This window comes from Bufo bufo (assembly GCF_905171765.1).
Source record: "Bufo bufo chromosome 8 unlocalized genomic scaffold, aBufBuf1.1 SUPER_8_unloc_3, whole genome shotgun sequence".
Classification (NCBI taxonomy): Eukaryota; Metazoa; Chordata; class Amphibia; order Anura; family Bufonidae; genus Bufo; species Bufo bufo.
In genome coordinates, this window is record NW_024400011.1 from 35,297 (window position 1) to 59,291 (window position 23,995).

At 57.4% G+C, this 23,995-nt stretch overlaps 1 protein-coding gene across 2 annotated transcripts; it reads right to left on the bottom strand.

Moving 5' to 3' along the window:
• Positions 1–334: 334 nt before the first annotated feature.
• On the bottom strand, positions 335–10,276 carry SLC1A5 (solute carrier family 1 member 5). 2 transcript variants are annotated; one of them, XR_005775043.1, is made up of 9 exons: positions 9,737–10,276; positions 8,895–8,937; positions 8,564–8,650; positions 6,739–6,905; positions 6,432–6,665; positions 4,752–4,946; positions 4,539–4,673; positions 1,241–3,388; positions 335–1,133 (listed from the first exon to the last, which is right to left on the bottom strand). XR_005775043.1 is itself a non-coding variant. In XM_040413106.1 (8 exons), the coding sequence occupies exons 1-8, from the start codon at positions 10,219–10,221 to the stop codon at positions 3,166–3,168; spliced, it is 1,569 nt and encodes a 522-aa protein (XP_040269040.1). In that variant the 5' UTR covers positions 10,222–10,276; the 3' UTR covers positions 335–3,165. The 2 variants fall into 2 exon arrangements, 1 of the variants encoding a protein (XP_040269040.1); XM_040413106.1 differs by having other exon boundaries at positions 335–3,388.
• Positions 10,277–23,995: the final 13,719 nt, after the last annotated feature.

Below are 23,995 nucleotides of genomic sequence, written 5' to 3' on the forward strand. Positions count from 1 at the left end.
TGTCCCCTCTATGTCCTCAAGACCTCTCTGCCCTCCGCCAGACTCCCCTGTCCCCTCTATGTCCTCCAGACCCCTATGTTCTCTTCCAGACTCCTGTTTTCTTCCAAACTCCTCTATCTTCCTTGAGACCCCTTTGTCCCCTCCAGACTCCCGTCGTCTCTAGATCCCTCTATGCCTCCCTGCCCTCCCCTGTCCCCTCTGTCTTCCAGACCTCTCTGCCCTCCTCCAGACTCTCCTGTCCCCTCTATGTATTCCAGATCTCTTTGCCCTCCTCCAGACTTCCCTGTCCCCTCTATGTCCTCCAGACCATTGTGTTCACTTCCAGACTCTTCTGTTTTTTTTTTTTGTCAGACTCCTCTGTCTTCCTTGAGACGCCTTTGTCCCCTCCAGACTCCCCTATTGTCTCTAGATCCCTCTGCCCTTCTCCAGACTCTTCTGTCTCCTCTATGTCCTCCAGACCTCTCTGCCCTCCACCAGACTCCCCTGTCCCCTCTATTTCCTCTTCCAGGTGTCCCTATCCCCTCTATGTCCTCCAGACTCTCCTGTCCCCTCTATGTCTTCCAGACCTCTCTGTCTCTCTCCAGATTCCTCTGTCCTGCTCCAGATCCTTTTTTTCTTCCAGAATCCCCTGTCCTCCTTGAGACCCCTTTATCCCCTCCAGACTCCCCTATCCTCTCTAGATCACTCTATGTCCTCCTGACCCATCTGTTTACCTCCAGATTTCTGTTCTCTTCCAGACCCCCGTCCTCCTTGAGACCCCTTTGTCCCCTCCAGACTCCCCTGTCCTCTTTAGATCCCTCTATGTCCTCCTGACCCATCTGTTTACCTCCAGATTTCTGTTCTCTTCCAGACCCCCGTCCTCCTTGAGACCCCTTTGTCCCCTCCAGACTCCCCTGTCCTCTTTAGATCCCTCTATGTCCTCCAGACCTCACTTCCATCCTCGACTCCCCTGTCCTCTCTATGTCTACAAGACATTTCTGCCCTCCTCCAGACCTCTCTGTTGTCTTTCAGACTACTCTGTCTTCGTGGAGACCCATGTCTCCTTCAGACTCCCCTGTCCCCTCTGTCTTTCAGACCTCTCTGCCCTTTAGACTCCCCTGTCTCCTCTATGTATTTCAGACCCCTCTAGTCCTCTCTAGCCTCCAGACTCCCCTCTACGTACTCCAGACCTCTCTGCCCTCCGCCAGACTCCCCTGTACGTACTCCAGACCTCTCTGCCCTCCGCCAGACTCCCCTCTACGTACTCCAGACCTCTCTGCCCTCCGCCAGACTCCCCTGTCTCCTTTGTGTACTCCAGACTCCTCTGTCGGCAGCTGCAGCATCTCAACTGCCCCCACAAACTCACCGGGATATCCAGCTGTGTACACTGTGGATGATGGGTATGTAGTGTGGAGGGTGCAGGTGTAGTAGGATGATGTGTACACTGCAGAAGATAGGTATGTAGTATGGAGGTGTAGTAGGATGAGATGTACTCTGTGGATGATAGGTATGGAGGTGTATAGTGTGAATGATAGGTATGTAGTGTGGAGGGGGCAGATGTAGTAGGATGACGTGTATACAGGGTCACATGCAGTACACAGTCTCTCCACCAGGAGGCAGCACGGTCTTATCTACTGTATGAGGCATCACTGACCTTGAGAATGAAGCTAAGAAATGCAGGGAGCGGTTGGAGCTGGTTTTGTAAGTGGAGGCACGAGACACCACACCCAGCATGCCTCCCTGCAGACATATGTCAGCTCTGCCCTGATTGTACATAGATACCAGACAAGCCCCCAGAGCATCGGTAATGACACCGGCGAGGCTCCTCCCACCGGTACCGACAATGTATCTGTGCAGACAATGAAGCGCTCTACTGACCTGTTTGTTACAATGTATCAGCCTGGTGGAGGCTCCAGATTGCATGCTATTATAACAAACCCTCAGCTGTGGGAAGGCAGGCTGGGCTTTCAGCTTCTGGATATGAATAAGTGTGTTCCCATTAACTGACAGGAAGCAGGGATCCTGAAAGTAAAGGGGAACTGAAACAACAGCGCACATTCATCAGCCCATTACAACTTCTGCCCCAAACTGAAGTCTTGAGGCTGCGGCCGTCGGTGTCTGATCCTCCGCTTGCTGTAATACAATCCTCTCCACCTGGACCACGTTCCTGCTGAGCCTGTGTTTAGACAGAGCTGCAGTGTAAAGCATGGGCGGTGAGCAGCGCTAAACACCAGTGACACTGCTGAGCCTAACCACTAATAATCAGCAGGGGGCAGAGTCTGCGCTGCGGTCACCCCAATTATAAAACCACATTCAGATTTCATTATGGACTGTGCAGAATGGGAGAGGTTGGACTGTAAGCGCCTGGGGATGATGGGAGTAATTGTCGCTACAGGCCCAGGGCACAATCCTCTACTACTGGGGGGCTATGAGGGCAGCTTTCTGATTGGGGGAACGCTCTGTATGGCGCTGATTTCTTCAGTGTAATACTTGGGGGCAGCAGCAGGGGGAGATGATGGCGGCATCTGTCATCATGGCGGTCTAGATCAGAGGAGAGGATGTGGCGCCGTAGTGCTGTACATTTAGGGGACAGATCTTTTGGACTCTAGCGCACACCCCTGGTCACCACTGCACCGGCAGCAGTTCCACAATGAAGACACCACACATCAGCAGCTTCTTCTTTGTCTTTACTTCACTACACTCCCATCATTGACCACTACACCCATCATTGACCACTACACCCATCATTCTCTTAGCCATTCACTCATGTTTGGGTCCAGGGCTCCACCTGTAACAGAGTTAGTGCACACGCGTGTAGTGCAGTCACGGATCAGCAGCGACCTATGACCCAGATCTGGCCCCCGGGGCATCACCACGAGGAGTCCACGTCCCCAAGAGCAGGGGGGTCACCGGCTGTTTGTGAACCCGCACAAAGTCAAATTGGTCCAAAAATAGAACAAACCTTAAATATCCCAAAATAAAATTACAGACAAAAGGAGCCACCCGCGGACGTATAAAAGAGGGCGGAGCCTCGGGAGACCATTCCAACACCGCGATCGGCACCGGGTCCTGATTGGAGGAGGCACCTGAGCGCCCTGAAGATGCAGCACATAAGTTAAGAATCCAAGTAAAAAAAATAATTATATAAAAAAATAAAAGTGACCTAAACAAGTCCGCGCCCCGGCCTCACATGGTCGACTCCTTATCGGAGGGGCTGCAGCCGTCCACCGGCACGCACACATCCTTCTTCAGGAGGGGGTCACCCTCCGGCTGATCCTCCGTCACCACTCGCACCGCGGTCAGATCCACATTGTCCGCACTGGGCTTCGACGTCCGGTCGCTGTACACCTGGAGCAGGCCGGCACCAAAGGCGTCGCCCTCGACATTCAGTATCGTACAGGTTCGGTCACTGCAGGGGAATCCAACATGGAGTCAGTATAACGGCGGCCACCATACTCCAGAGCTGCACTCACTGGAGGAAGAACTCCTGACCAGCGCTGCACCTCACGGAGGCCATGATCTGGTCCTGGGTGGCAGAAGGGCTTAGGCCACTATCACACTGGCGGGGGCCTTTTCTGGCAGGCTGTTCCGCAGCGCGCTGTCGTTTTATTCCGGCCACCGCTTGGAATGTTTGCTGCGCAGCGGCCGGACCCCCGGCTCGCCCTCATTATAGTGAATGGGGCCGGAGTGGACGTAGCACGGACCCGGCAGGCTGTTCCCCTGCCAGAAAAGGCTGCCGTCAGTGTGAAAGTAGCCCGAGCGCAGTAAGTGCAGCCGTCACCCAGTAGAGGGCAGGTGTGTGTCCTCTAGGAGAGGCCGCTTTCTGCCTCCTGGGTCACCCACCATCTTTGGGCACGGGTTTAGGGTTGAACACCAGACTGAATCTGCACTAAAACAGTCACAGTGTGCGACACGGGGCGAGTCGTAGTATATAGTGTCATGGTGCGTGGGGAGGGTCGCAGGGTGTTCGACGGGGGGCGGGTAGTACGTAGTGTCATGGTGCGTGGTGAATATTTACCAAGACCGATATGTGAAGAACCAGTCTTTAGTAAATGACCCCCCAATGTATTATTTGACTGAAAGACCCGTTTATGATGCCAGTGTGCCCCTCCTGACACCTGTGAAGGGCACCATCTCCTGCTGCCCACAGAGTGACTGCAGCGGTGCATGCCAACCGACCGCTCCAGCAGATCGGGGGACAGGAACCCTGTTCTTGGTGGGGCAACTAAGATCTTCTTGTGTGAGGGGCCACCAAGGCGGCGCCATACTGTACAGGGGCCACCAAGGCGGCGCCATACTGTACAGGGGCCACCAAGGCGGCGCCATACTGTACAGGGGCCACCAAGGCGGCGCCATACTGTACAGGGGCCACCAAGGCGGCGCCATACTGTACAGGGGCCACCAAGGAGGCGCCATACTGTACAGGGGCCACCAAGGAGGCGCCATACTGTACTTTTTCTCTTCTAAATGGGTATTTATCGCCCGGCGCTGCAGAGTAGGGCTCATGTCCCCGGGGGCAGGTTGTGGGTTATTCTCAGCCCCCAAGAACCGGTACTTACACCAACCAGTCCACAGCCAGAATGAGGGAGATGTCATTGGTGGGGAGACCGACCGCCTCCAGAATGATGGCCAGTGTCAGCACGCCGCCCGCCGGGATGCCTGCAGCGCCCACACTGGACGCGGTGGCTGTGACCCTGAGAGAGAAGAGGAGGAGTCAAAGTCTGCGATACGCCCCTTGATGGGCGAGAAGATGCTCAGGGCAGGGCACTCACAGGATGGTGATGATCTGGATGAAGTTCAGGGGGTGGTTGTTCAGCTGCGCAATGAAGACGGCCGCCACACACTGGAACAACGCCGCTCCGTCCATGTTCACTGTGGCGCCAATGGGAAGGATGAATCTGCTGATCTGCTTGGAAACACCGTTCTTCTCCTCCACACATTTCATCATCAGCGGGAGGGTGGCCGAACTGAGAGGAGAGCGGGAACATTAACCCTACCCACTATTCTGCTGGTGCAGTCACTGTGCACATACATTACTTATCCTGTACTGATCCTGAGTTACATCCTGTATTATCCTCCAGAGCTGCACTCACTATTCTGCTGGTGCAGTCACTGTGTACATACATTACTTATCCTGTACTGATCCTGAGTTACATCCTGTATTATACTCCAGAGCTGCACTCACTATTCTGCTGGTGCAGTCACTGTGTACATACATTACTTATCCTGTACTGATCCTGAGTTACATCCTGTATTATCCTCCAGAGCTGCACTCACTATTCTGCTGGTGCAGTCACTGTGTACATACATTACTTATCCTGTACTGATCCTGAGTTACATCCTGTATTATACTCCAGAGCTGCCCTCACTATTCTGCTGGTGCAGTCACTGTGTACATACATTACTTATCCTGTACTGATCCTGAGTTACATCCTGTATTATCCTCCAGAGCTGCACTCACTATTCTGCTGGTGCAGTCACTGTGCACATACATTACTTATCCTGTACTGATCCTGAGTTACATCCTGTATTATACTCCAGAGCTGCACTCACTATTCTGCTGGTGCAGTCACTGTGTACTTACATTACTTATCCTGTACTGATCCTGAGTTACATCCTGTATTATACTCCAGAGCTGCACTCACTATTCTGCTGGTGCAGTCACTGTGTACTTACATTACTTATCCTGTACTGATCCCGAGTTACATCCTGTATTATACTCCAGAGCTGCACTCACTATTCTGCTGGTGCAGTCACTGTGTACATACATTACTTATCCTGAGTTACATCCTGTATTATACTCCAGAGCTGCACTCACTATTCTGCTGGTGCAGTCACTGTGTACATACATTACTTATCCTGTACTCATCCTGAGTTACATCCTGTATCATACTCCAGAGCTGCACTCACTATTCTGCTGGTGCAGTCAATGTGTACAAACATTACTTATCCTGTACTGATCCTGAGTTACATCCTGTATTATCCTCCAGAGCTGCACTCACTATTCTGCTGGTGCAGTCACTGTGTACATACATTACTTATCCTGTACTGATCCTGAGTTACATCCTGTATTATACTCTAGAGCTGCACTCACTATTCTGCTGGTGCAGTCACTGTGTACATACATTACTTATCCTGTACTGATCCTGAGTTACATCCTGTACTATACTCCAGAGCTGCACTCACTATTCTGCTGGTGCAGTCACTGTGTACATACATTACTTATCCTGTACTGATCCTGAGTTACATCCTGTATTATACTCCAGAGCTGCACTCACTATTCTGCTGGTGCAGTCACTGTGTACATACATTACTTATCCTGTACTGATCCTGAGTTACATCCTGTATTATGCTCCAGAGCTGCACTCACTATTCTGCTGGTGCAGTCCCTGTGTACATACTGATCCTGGATTGTACTGCAGAGCTGCACTCACGGTTCTGCTGCCACCTACCTGGATGAGGTCCCGAACGCTGTGGCCAGAGCACTGATGATGCCCCACAAGAATCGGTAGGGGTTCTTGCGGGTGAAGGTGAAGTATATGAGGGGCAGGACGATGAGGCCGTGGATGGCGTGTCCCACCAGGCAGCAGCAGATGTACTTGCCGAGGCTGGTGAAGAGCTGCACCACGTCCTCCATCTCCACGATCTTTCCGGCCACCAGGAACATGATACCGAGCGGCGCGTACCTGGGGAGGAGCGGAGCATTAGCAGCTGGAGGCGGGGCTACCCTGCAGCGACGGCCATCTTGGCGGCACCTACCACATGATCCATGTCACCAGCACCATGGTCGCCTCATTGAAGGAGTTGAAGAACTTGATGAGGATCTCACCTTCCTCCCCCAGTTTGCGCAGCGCCACGCCGAAGACTATGGCGAAGACCACCAGGCCCAGGATGTTCATGCCCTCCACCTCATGCCCATAGGGCACCTGGGAGTAGACGAGAGGGTGAGACCGAGAGAGGAGAGGAGCGGGGGGGGGGGGGGGGGGGAGAGGAGAAAGGAGGGGGGGGGGGGGGGGGGGGGGGAGAGGAGAAAGGAAGGGGGGGAAGAGGAGAAAGGAGGGGGGGGGGGGGGAGAGGAGCAGGGGGGGGGGAGGAGAGGAGCAGGGGGGGGGGGAGGAGAGGAGCAGGGGGGGGGGAGGAGGGGGGCAGGGGGGGGGGGGAGGAGAGGAGCAGGGGGGGGGGGGGAGGAGAAGAGGGGGGGGGGGGGGAGGAGAAGAGGAGGGGGGGGGGGAGGAGAGGAGCAGGGGGGGGGGGAGGAGAGGAGCAGGGGGGGGGGAGGAGAGGAGCAGGGGGGGGAGGAGAGGAGCAGGGGGGGGGAGAAGAGGAGCAGGGGGGGGGGGGGAGAGGAGCGGGGGGGGGAGGAGAGGAGCAGGGGGGGGAGGAGAGGAGCGGGGGGGGGAGGAGAGGAGCAGGGGGGGGGGGAGGAGAGGAGCAGGGGGGGGGGAGGAGAGGAGCAGGGGGGGGGGGAGAGGAGCAGGGGGGGGGGGAGAGGAGCAGGGGGGGGGAGGAGAGGAGCAGGGGGGGGAGGAGAGGAGCAGGGAGGGGGGGGGGGGAGGAGGAGCAGGGGGGGGGGGGGGGGAGGAGGGGGAGGGGGGGGGGGGGGTGAGGAGGAGGAGGGGGGGGGGGGAGGGAGGAGGAGGGGGGGGGGGGGAGAGGAGGAGGGGGGGGGGGGGAGAGGAGCAGGGGGGGGGAGGAGAGGAGCAGGGGGGGGGGGGAGAGGAGCAGGGGGGGGGGGGGGAGAGGAGCAGGGGGGGGGGGGGGGGGGGGGGGGGAGAGGAGGGGGGGGGGGGGGAGAGGAGAAGGGGGGGGGGGGGGAGAGGAGGAGGGGGGGGGGGGGAGAGGAAGGGGGGGGAGAGGAGGGGGGGGGAGAGGAAGGGTCGGGAGAGGAGGAGGGGGGGGAGAGGGGAAGGGGGGGGAGAGGAGGAGGGGGGGGGGGGAGAGGAGGGGGGGGGGGAGAGGAGGGGGGGGGGAGAGGAGGGGGGGGGGGAGAGGAGGGGGGGGGGAGAGGAGGGGGGGGGAGAGGAGGGGGGGGGGAGAGGAGGGGGGGGGAGAGGAGGGGGGGGAGAGGAGGGGGGGGGGAGAGGAGGGGGGGGGAGGGGGGGGGAGAGGGGGAGGGGGGGGGGGGGAGAGGGGGAGGGGGGGGGGGGAGAGGGGGGGGGGGGGGAGAGGAGGAGGGGGGGGAGAGGAGGAGGGGGGGGGGGGAGAGGAGGGGGGGGGAGAGGAGGGGGGGGGGAGAGGAGGGGGGGGGGAGAGGAGGGGGGGGGAGGGGGGGGGGAGAGGGGGGGGGGGGGGGAGAGGGGGGGGGGGGGGGAGAGGAGGGGGGGGGGGGGAGAGGAGAAGGGGGGGGGGGGAGAGGAGCAGGGGGGGGGAGAGGAGAAGGGGGGGGGAGAGGAGCAGGGGGGGGGAGAGGAGCAGGGGGGGGGAGAGGAGCAGGGGGGGGGAGAGGAGCAGGGGGGGGGAGAGGAGCAGGGGGGGGGGAGAGGAGCAGGGGGGGGGGGGGAAGAGAGGAGCAGGGGGGGGGGGAGGAGCAGGGGGGGGGGGGGAGGAGCAGGGGGGGGGGGAGGAGCAGGGGGGGGGCACTCACCTTAATGAGCGTCCTGTTCACCTCTGCAGACACGTTGACGTCATCACGGGAACCATTGACGACCTCCGTCCTGTAGTAGGTGGTGTACTGCAGGAGAGACGTACAGGTCAGAGCATCACCACCCAAGCAGAGGAGAGGGGCCCCCAGTGGACAACACCCGGGGAGAAGACAGGGGCCCCCCAGCAGACACGTCACCACCCAAGGAGAGGAGCCCCCCCAGTGGACACCACCCGCCGGGGAGAGGAGAGTGGGGCCTCCCAAGTGGACACCAAGTCACCACCCGGGGAGAAGAGAGGGGCCCCCAGCAGAGGCCACGTCACCGGACACTCACCGACTGGAAAGCGGCCGACACCAAGTTGGAAGGGAAGATGTTTCTGTGGAAGAAAAAAAAAGACCATCAGACACGGTGTCGGAGGAGGGGCGGCCGCTCTTCACCTTCACCCAGAGGACGCGAGTGGGGACCGAGACCCTCGGGTTACACGCAACAACGGCGGTGAGCGGACGGGGCAGGAGCGTCCGTAACAGAAATCAGGCATTAAAGTACAAGTGGCGGGCACTGCCACCACAGGACGAGGACTCACATACAGGGGCCACAGCCGGGCCCCAATGAGTTTTGGGCATGAAATCCACACTGATCTGAGGGTGTTGGGGCCCGGCTGTGGCCCCTGTATGTGAGGCACGGAATTCTTCTATTACTGGCAACAACATCTCCGCAGAAGTCATCACGGAAAAAACACGAGTGGAAAAGAAGCGGACGTCAGCACTGACGTGACAGGACCAGGGGCCTGGCTGTGACGTCACAGGGGACAGGCCAGTGATGTCACCACAGCCACGCCCCTCCCACGTGTCTCTCTCAATCCACCGTCAACATTGCATCAGCCGCAGGTGGAGCAGAACCTAGTGCAGCCCCCGGGCACAGGCTCAGCCCCGACCCCCCGCTCTCTCTGCCACTCACCGGACCCCCGGGCACAGCCTCAGCACCGGACACAGCCTCAGCCCCGACCCCCGCTCTCTCATCACCGGACCCCCGGGCACAGCCTCAGCCCCGACCCCCCGCTCTCTCTGCCACTCACCGGACCCCCGGGCACAGCCTCAGCACCGACCCCCGCTCTCTCATCACCGGACCCCCATGGCACAGCCTCAGCCCAGGACCCCGCTCTCTCAACCACTCACCGGACCAGGTCCAGGAAGGAGTCCACCACCTCCTTGCTCTCCGGGATGCCAGCCCCCTTCGTGCCCCCCAGCGCGCCGTCCCCGGGCCGGATGAGCAGCGCCAGGCAGACCCCGAGCGCCGAGGCGAGCAGCGTGGTGACCAGGAAGAAGAGCAGCGCCCAGCCGCCGAGCTTCCCCAGGGCGGAGGGCTGCAGGGAGGCGGCCCCGGACACCAGGCTGCACACCACCAGCGGCAGGATGATCATCTTCAGCAGCCGCAGCAGCAGCTCCCCGGGGAAGGAGAAGCGGGCCACCTGCGCCGCGTCCAGCCCGAGCGGCCGCACCGCCATCCCCAGCGCCGCGCCGAGCAGCACCCCGGCCACGGTCAGCAGCACCAGCGCGTTCCCGCTGAGGAAGCGGCGGGTTTTGGCGCAGCAGGACGCGGCCTCCGGGGGCCGGTGCAGGCCGGGCGGCACCGGGGGCTCGGCTCCGTTACACTGCTTCATGTCTCTGGGCCGGAGATCCGCACTCGGCGCTGCCGCTTATAGAATGAGCGCGGGGAGCCACAGGCCGGCTTTATACCGAGGGGGCGGGGCCTGCTGTCAGCCAAAGACGGAACACGTGGCTCATCACTAAGAGGGGGCGTGGCCGGGAGATCAGTCGCCTACGTCATCTGCTGGGACGTGTAGTTCTTCCACGGATGGGACGTTATAGATTCTGAGGCAGACACGATGGGGGTTGTGGTTCATGGCTAGTGATAATGACCCCCACCTGGTGTATTTAGTGCTTGATGAGCTCATTTGCATAGCCCCGCCCCAGCTCAACGTTTGCATTATTTCTGTGGGATGTTCCCAGGGAGATTATTTATAGCAGAGGTGGCAATGACCAGCAGACGATGGGGGTAGTGATCCTCACAGCAGGTGGTGATGACGTCTGATCCCCACCGAAAAACGGGCAACATCTATTTCTTCAAAAACCGCCATATGGTGCCCAGACAACATGCCGCCATACTTTGCCCAGAGAAAATACCGCCATACTGTGCCCAGAGAACATACCGCCATATGGTGCCCAGACAACATGCCGCCATACTGTGCCCAGAGAAAATACCGCCATACTGTGCCCAGAGAACATACCACTATATGGTGCCCAGACAACATGCCGCCATACGGTGCCCAGAGAAAATACCTCCATACTGAACATGCCGCCATATGGTGCTCAGAGAACATACCGCCATACTGTGCCCAGAGAACATACCGCCATACTGTGCCCAGAGAACATACTGCCATATGGTGCCCAGAGAAAATACTGCCATACTGTGCCCAGAGAACATACCGCCATACTGTGCCCAGAGAACATACTGCCATATGGTGCCCAGAGAAAATACTGCCATACTGTGCCCAGACAACATGCCGCCATACGGTGCCCAGAGAACATACCGCCATACGGTGCCCAGAGAACATACCGCCATACTGTGCCCAGAGAAAATACCGCCATACTGTGCCCAGAGAAAATACCGCCATACTGTGCCCAGAGAACATACCACTATATGGTGCCCAGACAACATGCCGCCATACGGTGCCCAGAGAAAATACCTCCATACTGAACATACCGCCATATGGTGCCCAGAGAACATACCGCCATATGGTGCCCAGAGAACATACCGCCATACGGTGCCCAGAGAACATACCGCCATACTGTGCCCAGAGAACATACCGCCATACTGTGCCCAGAGAACATACCGCCATACTGTGCCCAGAGAACATACCGCCATATGGTGCCCAGACAACATGCCGCCATACGGTGCTCAGAGAACATACCGCCATGTGGTGCCCAGACAACATGCCGCCATACTGTGCCCAGACAACATGCCGCCATACTGTGCCCAGACAACATGCCGCCATACTGTGCCCAGAGAAAATACCGCCATACTGTGCCCAGACAACATACCGCCATATGGTGCCCAGACAACATGCCGCCATACGGTGCCCAGAGAACATACCGCCTGTTGTGGAGCTCCAAGACATACCATCAGTAGCTGAAGAAGCCGGTCAATGTCCAGAGACAATCTCCCCAGTGACTGGACGACACCCAGTTTGGGAGTCACTGACTTTACTAGGCATGGCGCACATGGTTTCAAACCGCCAACAGCCTCATGTACATACAATACATAGATGACTATGGTACAAGGAAAGAAGGGGAAGGGGGGTATACAGACAGCGGAACATAAAATAATATAACAGGGTCCATCTGTTACACTGCCCCCCCACAAGCCGGCATACACAGTCTGATCCCCCAACGGATCGGCTTGGGGATGTCTGGGAAGTACTCACAACTCGTGATAACCCCTCAGCATTGCCATTCTGTTTTCCGGGGCGGTAGTGAATTGTAAAATCGTATGGTTGTAACGCCGAGCTCCAGCGCAACAACCAGGAATTGTCCCCGCCACACGATTTAGCCATACTAACGGGTTGTGATCCGTGAGTAATGTGAACTGCTGTCCATACAAGTAGGGCCCACCCCACAGCCGGGCATTCCTTCTCTATGGCGGCGTAGCTCACTTCCCTGGGTAGAAGCTTCCGACTCAAGTACACCCCGGGATGTTCACCGCCATCTTCTCCAACTTGGCTCAGTACCGCTCCCGTACACCCCGGGGTGTTCACCGCCATCTTCTCCCACTTGGCTCAGTACCGCTCCCGTACACCCCGGGATGTTCACCGCCATCTTCTCCAACTTGGCTCAGTACCGCTCCCGTACACCCCGGGATGTTCACCGCCATCTTCTCCCACTTGGCTCAGTACCGCTCCCGTACACCCCGGGATGTTCACCGCCATCTTCTCCCACTTGGCTCAGTACCGCTCCCGTACACCCCGGGATGTTCACCGCCATCTTCTCCCACTTGGCTCAGTACCGCTCCCGTACACCCCGGGATGTTCACCGCCATCTTCTCCCACTTGGCTCAGTACCGCTCCCGTACACCCCGGGATGTTCACCGCCATCTTCTCCCACTTGGCTCATTACCGCTCCCTTACACCCCGGGATGTTCACCGCCATCTTCTCCCACTTGGCTCAGTACCGCTCCCGTACACCCCGGGATGTTCACCGCCATCTTCTCCCACTTGGCTCAGTACCGCTCCCGTACACCCCGGGATGTTCACCGCCATCTTCTCCCACTTGGCTCATTACCGCTCCCTTACACCCCGGGATGTTCACCGCCATCTTCTCCCACTTGGCTCAGTACCGCTCCCGTACACCCCGGGATGTTCACCGCCATCTTCTCCCACTTGGCTCAGTACCGCTCCCGTACACCCCGGGATGCCTCTACTTTAGCGGGCTCAGGCTTCTGCTTCCCACAACCCACGCGGTGTCCTAGGTATGGTACCTCTGCCATCCCAATATGGCACTGGCTGGGCTTTAGGGTTAGGCCAGCCTCTCTGATGCGGTCTATCACGGCACTTATGTGTCTCAGATGCTCTTCCCATGTCATCCAAGTATGCACATGCATTATCTTGGAAGCCATCAAGCAGCCGGTCCACCATACGTTGGAACGTGGCGGGGGCATTTTTCATCCCAAATGGCATGACCTTAAATTGGTAGAGACCAAACGGGGTGACAAAGGGCGACTTGGGAATGGCCTCTGGCGCTAAGGGAATTTGCCAATAGCCCTTACATAAGTCGATGGTCGTGAGGTATTGACCTCTAGCCATCCTATCTAAGAGCTCGTCTATCCTGGGCATAGGGTGGGCATCAGAGACTGTTTTATCATTGAGTCTCCGGTAATCTGTGCCATCCCGCTTTGGTACTAGAACTACCGGAGAGGCCCAAGGGCTATCCGATGCTTCTATGACCCCTAAGTGGAGCATTTCCTGTCTCGTGCTCCCTGACAGCCTCAGGAATTCTGTAGGGCGTCTGTCTAAGGGGTTGTTGATCGTGTCTACCCTATGGGTAGCTAGTGTAGTAATGGATGAGTAGAGAGAGACGCGGCACTCACCGATGGTTGTTGCTGGTTGCTTTATTGCAAATTGAGCGGCATACTGCACAGGCAGGGGAGCGGGATGGCCACAATGTGCGGCGACGGCCGTTTCGCGCGGAAGTCGCTAGTGTAGTGTAGCCAGGTGCGTTAGAGAATGTGGTGCCCTTTGTGGCTAACAGTTGTCGCACCTGGATACGCTCTTGGGGACTTAGTCTCTCCCCTAGATGAACGCCATCTAGGGTCCCTAGTTTGTCCTGCTCCCCTAGAAGATCCGGTAGGGGAAGATTCTCAAAGTCGTCAGAGGCGGGCGCACATATGGCGGCCACATCCTCTGTTCTCTCATAGTAGGGTTTGAGCATATTCACGTGAAGCATGCGTCTCCCCCCACTACCAGAGCACGGGCCGATCACGTAAGTGGTGTCGCACCTCTGCTCCACCACTTGGTATGGGCCCTGCCAGGCGGCCTGCAGCTTGTCATGACGCACAGGTTTCAAAATCAACACCTTTTGGCCAATCCGAAAGCTCCGGCCCCTGGCACCTCTGTCATACCATCTGTGCTGACGGGTCTGCGCCGCCTGGAGGTTAGTATGCACTTTCTGAGTCCTCCAAGCGGTCACGGAACTCCAGCACATAGGGTATGACAGGGGTACCATCCTCACCTACTGCTCCCTCCCAGTGTTCCCGGATTAAATCTAGGGGACCTCTAACTCTCCGTCCGAACAGTAGTTCGAACGGTGAAAACCCTGTCGATTCCTGCGGCACCTCCCTGTAAGCAAAAAGGTGGGGTAGGAATTTTTCCCAGTCCCGACGGGTGTCAGTAAAGGTGCTAAGCATCTGTTTTGAGGTGCCATTAAATCTTTCACACAAGCCATTCGTCTGGGGGTGGTAAGGTGAACTAACGATGGATTTGTTGCCGCACAGTTTCCACAGCTGTTGGGTGACTTCTGCAGTGAACTGAGTGCCCTGATCCGAGACTATCTGGGAAAACCCATCCGAGAGAAGACTCGCATCAATGCCTCCGCCACCGTCTCTGCCTGATTATTAGTCAGAGCCGCAGCTTCTGGATACCGTGTTGCATAATCCACTATAGATAAAATATACCTTTTGCCTGACGGGCTAGGTTTGGCCAACGGTCCTATAATATCTACCGCTACCCTTCGGAACGGTTCTTCGATGATGGGTAGAGGTTTCAACTTAGCTTTGTGGCGACCCCGTCTTTTACCTACTCGTTGGCATGTGTCGCATGTTTGACAGTACTGCCTAACATCTTTAGAGATGCCAGGCCAAAAAAAAGTGTGGGTAATCCTGTACCTGGTGCGGCTGACCCCTAAGTGTCCTGCCAGGGGGATATCATGCGCGATCTGTAATAACTCCCGCCTGTACTTCTGTGGGACTACTAGCTGTCGGGTGGAGATAGGTGGGGACCCTGCTGTGACCCTTTCAGAGTCCCGGTACAATAACCCCTGCTGCCAAAAATACCTCTCTCCTTCTATTCCGGTCTGGGCCTGGTTTACTTTATCCCTATAAACCTGCAACGTAGGGTCACTAAGGGTTTACTGCCCAAATGCTGCAGGGGTATCCCAGGGAATAGGGTGAACGTTTTGGGGAAGGGTTCTTACCTGGACCTCAGAGTGTGCCGGGTTGTTCAGGGAGTGGGCCTGTGACCTGGTGGTAATGGGATAGATCTCGTTGGTACCCTGGGAAGGTACAAAAGCGGAAGTCATCGGGCCAAGATCATTTCCCAGCAAAACATCAGCGGGTAGGTCTTTTATCAACCCAACATTAACCATTCCCGCCCCCACACCCCAATGTAGATGTACCCTGGCTGATGGTAATTTGTGGATGGTCCCTCCGCCACCCATACAGCTACAGAACCCCCAGTGCGGTCGTTCTCTGGAACCAGATGTCGTTGCACCAGGGTGAGGGTGGCACCGGAATCGCGCAGCCCCTGGGTCTCTTTGCCATTGAGGATAACCGTCTGCCTGTGATGCTGTCCATTATCAGTCTCCGCCTGTATTGGGTCTGCCTCGTGTAGAACACCCCAATGTTCCTCTGGATCCTCTGCATGTTAAGCGGGACAGCCTCTGTATGGTAGTAGTGGGCGGCTGCCCGCTCTGGAGGAGGTGGACCTGGACGGATCCATGCAGCCTGGTTTCGGTTATGGGTACAGTCCCTCTAATAATGCCCAAACTTTTTGCAGGCATGGCACTGTATGGTGCTGCGATTAGGGTATCTGCTGGGATACTAGGCAGGAGCCCTGTGTGTTGTGGTGCTGGTGGCCCAGGGGGTATTGGTCTGGTATTGGGTCTGAAGCTTACCCTGGATTGTCTGCGGGCATCCAGGTAGTCATCTGCCTGTCCCGCTGCGTCGGATAGAGTGGCAGGTTTCCGGTCCCTTACCCACTCCTGCACTTCTGGATTTAGTCCATTGAAAAATTGTTCCAGTAGAACCAGCTGGTAATTTCCTCTGCTGAAAAAGCTTGGCTGGCCTGTATCCAGGCTAGGGCTGCCCTCTGCATGCGGCAGGCCCACTCTGTGTATGAGTCTTTTTCCTGTTTTAGTGTCCCTGAATCGTCTCCTGTATGCTTCTGGGGTGATGGCATATCTTGCCAATATTACCTCTTTCACCCGGTTATAGTCTGCAATCTCCTCGTCAGGTACAGCTCTATATGCCTCTGCTTACCAGCGAGGATCCGTACCCAGTCTGCGGGGGGTACCTGGTGTAGCCTGCACTGCCGTTCAAAGTCTTGCATGAAGCCATCGATCTCATCTTCGGCTTCCACAAATTTTTTAAATACAGAAGGGTGTTGTGTATACAGGGGGGCTGTGTATACAGGTGGGGCTTTGTATACAGGGGGCTGTGTATACAGGTGGGGCTTTGTATACAGGGAGGGCTGTGTATACAGGTGGGGCTTTGTATACAGGGGGGCTGTGTATACAGCGGAGGGCTGTGTATACAGAATGGGCTGTGTATACAGAATGGGCTGTGTATACAGGGGGGCTGTGTATACAGAATGGGCTGTGTGTACAGGGGGGCTGTGTATAAAGAATGGGCTGTGTATACAGAATGGGCTGTGTATACAGGAGGGGCTGTGTATACAGAATGGGCTGTGTGTACAGGGGGGCTGTGTATAAAGAATGGGCTGTGTATACAGAATGGGCTGTGTATACAGAATGGGCTGTGTGTACAGGGGGGCTGTGTATACAGAATGGGCTGTGTGTACAGGGGGGCTGTGTATACAGAATGGGCTGTGTATACAGGAGGGGCTGTGTATACAGGAGGGGCTGTGTATACAGAATGGGCTGTGTGTACAGGGGGGCTGTGTATAAAGAATGGGCTGTGTATACAGAATGGGCTGTGTATACAGAATGGGCTGTGTATACAGGGGGGCTGTGTATACAGAATGGGCTGTGTGTACAGGGGGGCTGTGTATAAAGAATGGGCTGTGTATACAGAATGGGCTGTGTATACAGGAGGGGCTGTGTATACAGAATGGGCTGTGTGTACAGGGGGGCTGTGTATAAAGAATGGGCTGTGTATACAGAATGGGCTGTGTATACAGAATGGGCTGTGTATACATGGGGGCTGTGTATACAGAATGGGCTGTGTGTACAGGGGGGCTGTGTATAAAAAGAATGGACTGTGTATACAGAATGGGCTGTGTATACAGGTGGGGCTTTGTATACAGGGGGGGCTGTGTATACAGGTGGGGCTTTGTATCCAAGGGGGGCTGTGTATACAGGTGGGGCTGTGTATACAGGTGGGGCTTTGTATACAGGGGGGCTGTGTATACAGGGGGGCTTTGCATACAGGGGGGCTGTGCATACAGGGGGGCTGTGTATACAGGGGGGCTGTGTATACAGGTGGGGCTTTGTATACAGGGAGGGCTGTGTATACAGGTGGGGCTTTGTATACAGGGGGGCTGTGTATACAGGGGGCTGTGTATACAGAATGGGCTGTGTATACAGAATGGGCTGTGTATACAGGGGGGCTGTGTATAAAGAATGGGCTGTGTATACAGAATGGGCTGTGTATACAGAATGGGCTGTGTATACAGGAGGGGCTGTGTATACAGGAGGGGCTGTGTATACAGGTGGGGCTTTGTAGACAGGGGGGGCTGTGTATACAGGTGGGGCTTTGTATACAGGGGGGCTGTGTATACAGGGGGCTGTGTATACAGGTAGGGCTTTGTATACAGGGGGGCTGTGTATACAGGTGGGGCTTTGTATACAGGGGGGGCTGTGTATACAGGTGCGGCTTTGTATACAGGGGGACTGTGTATACAGGTGGGGCTTTGTATACAGGGGGGCTGTGTATACAGGGGGGCTGTGTATAAGGGTACTCTGTCCCTGTGCGGTGACGTCAGACTCCAGGACGCTTCAATAAACCAGAGATTTGTAGCCTGCAGGAGAAATTCTTAAATCCTTGAATAATAATAACCCAAGTGTGAGATTATAGGGTGCGCCCGCCCGGCGGGTGACTGCGGGCGCCAACATGACCGCTATAACCAAGGACTGCAGGCGCCAACACGACCGCTATAACCGAGGACTGCAGGAGACAACACGACCGCTATAACCGAGGACTGGGCCCCAAACACCTCACCCACCCCAAATCGGGCAATCCTGAAATCTGAACTGTTGAGAGGACAGAACACTCCGCCCTGATCTCCCCATAATAATCCTTTGTGTAATCCTCCCCGTCACTGCAGCAGTAGGTACAGTCTGTTCCCTCTGCACCTGCTCACCCTCTTCTCCTGGCTCTCACCCTGTACCCTCCATTCCTGGCTCTCGCCCTCCTCACCCTGCACCCTCCATTCCTGATTCTCGCCCTCCTCACCCTGCACCCTCCATTCCTGGCTCTCGCCCTCCTCACCCTGCACCCTCCATTCCTGGCTCTCGCCCTCCTCACCCTGCACCCTCCATTCCTGGCTCTCGCCCTCCTCACCCTGCACCCTCCATTCCTGGCTCTCACCCTGCACCCTCCATTCCTGGCTCTCGCCCTCCTCACCCTGCACCCTCCATTCCTGGCTCTCGTCCTCCTCACCCTGCACCCTCCATTCCTGATTCTCGCCCTCCTCACCCTGCACCCTCCATTCCTGGCTCTCGCCCTCCTCACCCTGCACCCTCCATTCCTTGCTCTCGCCCTCCTCACTCTGCACCCTCCATTCCTTACTCTCGCCCTCCTCACTCTGCACCCTCCATTCCTTGCTCTCGCCCTCCTCACTCTGCACCCTCCATTCCTGGCTCTCGCCCTCCTCACTCTGCACCCTCCATTCCTGGCTCTCGCCCTCCTCACTCTGCACCCTCCATTCCTGGCTCTCGCCCTCCTCACGCTGCACCCTCCATTCCTTACTCTCGCCCTCCTCACTCTGCACCCTCCATTCCTGACTCTCGCCCTCCTCACTCTGCACCCTCCATTCCTTACTCTCGCCCTCCTCACCCTGCACCCTCCATTCCTGACTCTCGCCCTCCTCACTCTGCACCCTCCATTCCTGGCTCTCGCCCTCCTCACCCTGCACTCTCCATTCCTGGCTCTCGCCCTCCTCACTCTGCACCCTCCATTCCTGACTCTCGCCCTCCTCACCCTGCACCCTCCATTCCTTACTCTCGCCCTCCTCACCCTGCACCCTCCATTCCTTACTGGCTCTCGCCCTCCTCACTCTGCACCCTCCATTCCTGGCTTTTGCCCTCCTCACTCTGCACCCTCCATTCCTGGCTCTCGCCCTCCTCACTCTGCACCCTCCATTCCTTACTCTCGCCCTCCTCACCCTGCACCCTCCATTCCTGGCTCTCGCCCTCCTCACTCTGCACCCTCCATTCCTGGCTCTCGCCCTCCTCACTCTGCACCCTCCATTCCTGGCTCTCGCCCTCCTCACTCTGCACCCTCCATTCCTGGCTCTCGCCCTCCTCACTCTGCACCCTCCATTCCTGGCTCTCGCCCTCCCCACTCTGCACCCTCCATTCCTTACTCTCGCTCTCCTCACCCTGCACCCTCCATTCCTGACTCTCGCCCTCCTCACTCTGCACCCTCCATTCCTGACTCTCGCCCTCCTCACCCTGCACCCTCCATTCCTGATTCTCGCCCTCCTCACCCTGCACCCTCCATTCCTGGCTCTCGCCCTCCTCACCCTGCACCCTCCATTCCTGGCTCTCGCCCTCCTCACCCTGCACCCTCCATTCCTGGCTCTCGCCCTCCTCACTCTGCACCCTCCATTCCTTACTCTCGCCCTCCTCACCCTGCACCCTCCATTCCTGGCTCTCGCCCTCCTCACTCTGCACCCTCCATTCCTGGCTCTCGCCCTCCTCACTCTGCACCCTCCATTCCTGGCTCTCGCCCTCCTCACTCTGCACCCTCCATTCCTGGCTCTCGCCCTCCTCACTCTGCACCCTCCATTCCTGGCTCTCGCCCTCCCCACTCTGCACCCTCCATTCCTTACTCTCGCTCTCCTCACCCTGCACCCTCCATTCCTGACTCTCGCCCTCCTCACTCTGCACCCTCCATTCCTGGCTCTCGCCCTCCTCACCCTGCACCCTCCATTCCTGATTCTCGCCCTCCTCACCCTGCACCCTCCATTCCTGGCTCTCGCCCTCCTCACCCTGCACCCTCCATTCCTGGCTCTCGCCCTCCTCACCCTGCACCCTCCATTCCTGGCTCTCGCCCTCCTCACCCTGCACCCTCCATTCCTGGCTCTCACCCTGCACCCTCCATTCCTGGCTCTCGCCCTCCTCACCCTGCACCCTCCATTCCTGGCTCTCGTCCTCCTCACCCTGCACCCTCCATTCCTGATTCTCGCCCTCCTCACCCTGCACCCTCCATTCCTGGCTCTCGCCCTCCTCACCCTGCACCCTCCATTCCTTGCTCTCGCCCTCCTCACTCTGCACCCTCCATTCCTTACTCTCGCCCTCCTCACTCTGCACCCTCCATTCCTTGCTCTCGCCCTCCTCACTCTGCACCCTCCATTCCTGGCTCTCGCCCTCCTCACTCTGCACCCTCCATTCCTGGCTCTCGCCCTCCTCACTCTGCACCCTCCATTCCTGGCTCTCGCCCTCCTCACGCTGCACCCTCCATTCCTTACTCTCGCCCTCCTCACTCTGCACCCTCCATTCCTGACTCTCGCCCTCCTCACTCTGCACCCTCCATTCCTTACTCTCGCCCTCCTCACCCTGCACCCTCCATTCCTGACTCTCGCCCTCCTCACTCTGCACCCTCCATTCCTGGCTCTCGCCCTCCTCACCCTGCACCCCCCATTCCTGGCTCTCGCCCTCCTCACTCTGCACCCTCCATTCCTGACTCTCGCCCTCCTCACCCTGCACCCTCCATTCCTTACTCTCGCCCTCCTCACCCTGCACCCTCCATTCCTTACTGGCTCTCGCCCTCCTCACTCTGCACCCTCCATTCCTGGCTCTCGCCCTCCTCACTCTGCACCCTCCATTCCTGGCTCTCGCCCTCCTCACTCTGCACCCTCCATTCCTTACTCTCGCCCTCCTCACCCTGCACCCTCCATTCCTGGCTCTCGCCCTCCTCACTCTGCACCCTCCATTCCTGGCTCTCGCCCTCCTCACTCTGCACCCTCCATTCCTGGCTCTCGCCCTCCTCACTCTGCACCCTCCATTCCTGGCTCTCGCCCTCCTCACTCTGCACCCTCCATTCTGGCTCTCGCCCTCCCCACTCTGCACCCTCCATTCCTTACTCTCGCTCTCCTCACCCTGCACCCTCCATTCCTGACTCTCGCCCTCCTCACTCTGCACCCTCCATTCCTGACTCTCGCCCTCCTCACTCTGCACCCTCCATTCCTGGCTCTCGCCCTCCTCACCCTGAACCCTCCATTCCTGACTCTCGCCCTCCTCACTCTGCACCCTCCATTCCTGACTCTCGCCCTCCTCACTCTGCACCCTCCATTCCTTACTCTCGCCCTCCTCACCCTGCACCCTCCATTCCTGACTCTCGCCCTCCTCACTCTGCACCCTCCATTCCTGGCTCTCGCCCTCCTCACCCTGCACCCTCCATTCCTGGCTCTCGCCCTCCTCACTCTGCACCCTCCATTCCTGACTCTCGCCCTCCTCACCCTGCACCCTCCATTCCTTACTCTCGCCCTCCTCACCCTGCACCCTCCATTCCTTACTGGCTCTCGCCCTCCTCACTCTGCACCCTCCATTCCTGGCTCTCGCCCTCCTCACCCTGCACCCTCCATTCCTGGCTCTCGCCCTCCTCACTCTGCACCCTCCATTCCTGGCTCTCGCCCTCCTCACCCTGCACCCTCCATTCCTTACTCTCGCCCTCCTCACCCTGCACCCTCCATTCCTTACTCTCGCCCTCCTCACCCTCTAATCATGGGCTGCTTGATCTCTTATTTCCTGTGTCTCGACCTTATGTGACCCTTCAGAACGTGGAGTTGCTGGTTGGGCTGTGTGCGGGGCGTGTCCCCTGGTGTCAGCCTGCGGGGTAATGTGACGGAGAGCACATGTGCAGAGGGTAACCTTCACTTTTAGTGCCCCCCTGTTATAGTTACAGAATGAAGTGCTAGTATTTTGGTTTTCTTTGCGTGCTGTCAGTGAATGGAAACTCAATCACTTACTGGTCTTGTCCCTAGGCAGTGGCCCCTGTATATTCTCCTCCCCAGACAGTGGCCCCTGCATGTTCTTCACCTGTGGCCCCTTTATGCTCTCCCCTCTATACAGTGGCCCCTGGGTCTCCGGTGACCCTGCTATGTATGAGCCGTGGGACGGTCAGATCCCGGGATCCAGCAGATTCCTTCCGCACCGATTCGTCCCGATTTCGGATCTTGTGGGTGAGGCGGCTCGCTGACCTCATCTGAAGAGGGGAAGGAGGCAGAAAAACGATGCCCCGTAATCATGGAGACGTCCACGCACAAGATGGAGGGGGAGGAGGAAGACGAAGACAGGAGGATGATGAGGGTGGTGGTCTTTCCCAGGCTAATTTCTCGACCTCCTCCCTTTCTTGTGGTTTCCATGGTGACATCAGCTCCTGGATAACAGATGTCACAGTTACCATAGAAACCTCACCTGTTATCAATTATCCCGCATAACACGATTCCTCACAAACACCATGCTGGGGTCTATCGGGCCCCGGCCCCTCCTGGTCATGTGACAGGGTACAATGCGCTGTGTTCTTCTGCACTGTATAGAGGTATTTGTGCACTGTGTGGTGGTACTTTGTGTGGCCCTCCGCAGGACATTACTATATGGCGGTATTCTGTGGCCTCTTTATGGCGGTTTTGTTGAGGTAGATGTCGTGGCGTGCAGGGCACCATCCATTGTAATACCGTGGGTATCAGTAAGGGGGCTATCAGTCAGGAGGTATCAGTCAGAGGGTATCAGTCAGGAGGTGTCAGTCAGGAGGTATCAGTCAGGAGGTATCAGTCAGGAGGTATCAGTCAGGAGGTATCAGTCAGGAGGTATCAGTCAGGAGGTGTCAGTCAGGAGGTATCAGTCAGGAGGTATCAGTCAGGAGGTATCAGTCAGGAGCTATCAGTCAGGAGGTATCAGTCAGGGGGTATCAGTCAGGAGCTATCAGTCAGGAGGTGTCAGTCAGGGGCTATCAGTCAGGAGCTATCAGTCAGGAGCTATCAGTCAGGAGCTATCAGTCAGGAGGTATCAGTCAGGAGCTATCAGTCAGGAGGTATCAGTCAGGAGGTATCAGTCAGGAGCTATCAGTCAGGAGGTATCAGTCAGGGGGTATCAGTCAGGAGCTATCAGTCAGGAGGTGTCAGTCAGGGGCTATCAGTCAGGAGCTATCAGTCAGGAGCTATCAGTCAGGAGGTATCAGTCAGGAGCTATCAGTCAGGAGGTATCAGTCAGGAGGTATCAGTCAGGAGGTATCAGTCAGGAGGTATCAGTCAGGAGGTATCAGTCAGGAGCTATCAGTCAGAGGGTATCAGTCAGGAGGTGTCAGTCAGGAGCTATCAGTCAGGGGGCCATCAGTCAGGAGGTATCAGTCAGGAGGTATCAGTCAGGAGGTATCAGTCAGGAGGTGTCAGTCAGGAGGTATCAGTCAGGGGCTATCAGTCAGGAGCTGTCAGTCAGGAGGTGTCAGTCAGAAGGTGTCAGTCAGGGGGCTATCAGTCAGGAGGTATCAGTCAGGAGGTGTCAGTCAGGAGGTATCAGTCAGGAGGTGTCAGTCAGGGGCTGTCAGTCAGGAGGTATCAGTCAGGAGGTGTCAGTCAGGAGGTATCAGTCAGGAGCTGTCAGTCAGGAGGTATCAGTCAGGAGGTATCAGTCAGGAGGTATCAGTCAGGAGGTATCAGTCAGGGGCTATCAGTCAGGAGCTATCAGTCAGGAGCTATCAGTCAG

What these genes read in the sequence shown, in the direction of transcription:
- SLC1A5 (XM_040413106.1), bottom strand. Translation starts at nt 10,221, where the DNA reads ATGAAGCAGTGTAACGGAGCCGAGCCCCCGGTGCCGCCCGGCCTGCAC. An exon ending in TGAACAGGACGCTCATTAAG is followed by an intron (nt 6,906 to 8,563) that starts GTGAGTGCCCCC and finishes GTCTACTCCCAG; the next exon opens with GTGCCCTATGGGCATGAGGT. An exon ending in ATCCAGATCATCACCATCCT is followed by an intron (nt 4,674 to 4,751) that starts GTGAGTGCCCTG and finishes CTTCTCTCTCAG; the next exon opens with GGTCACAGCCACCGCGTCCA.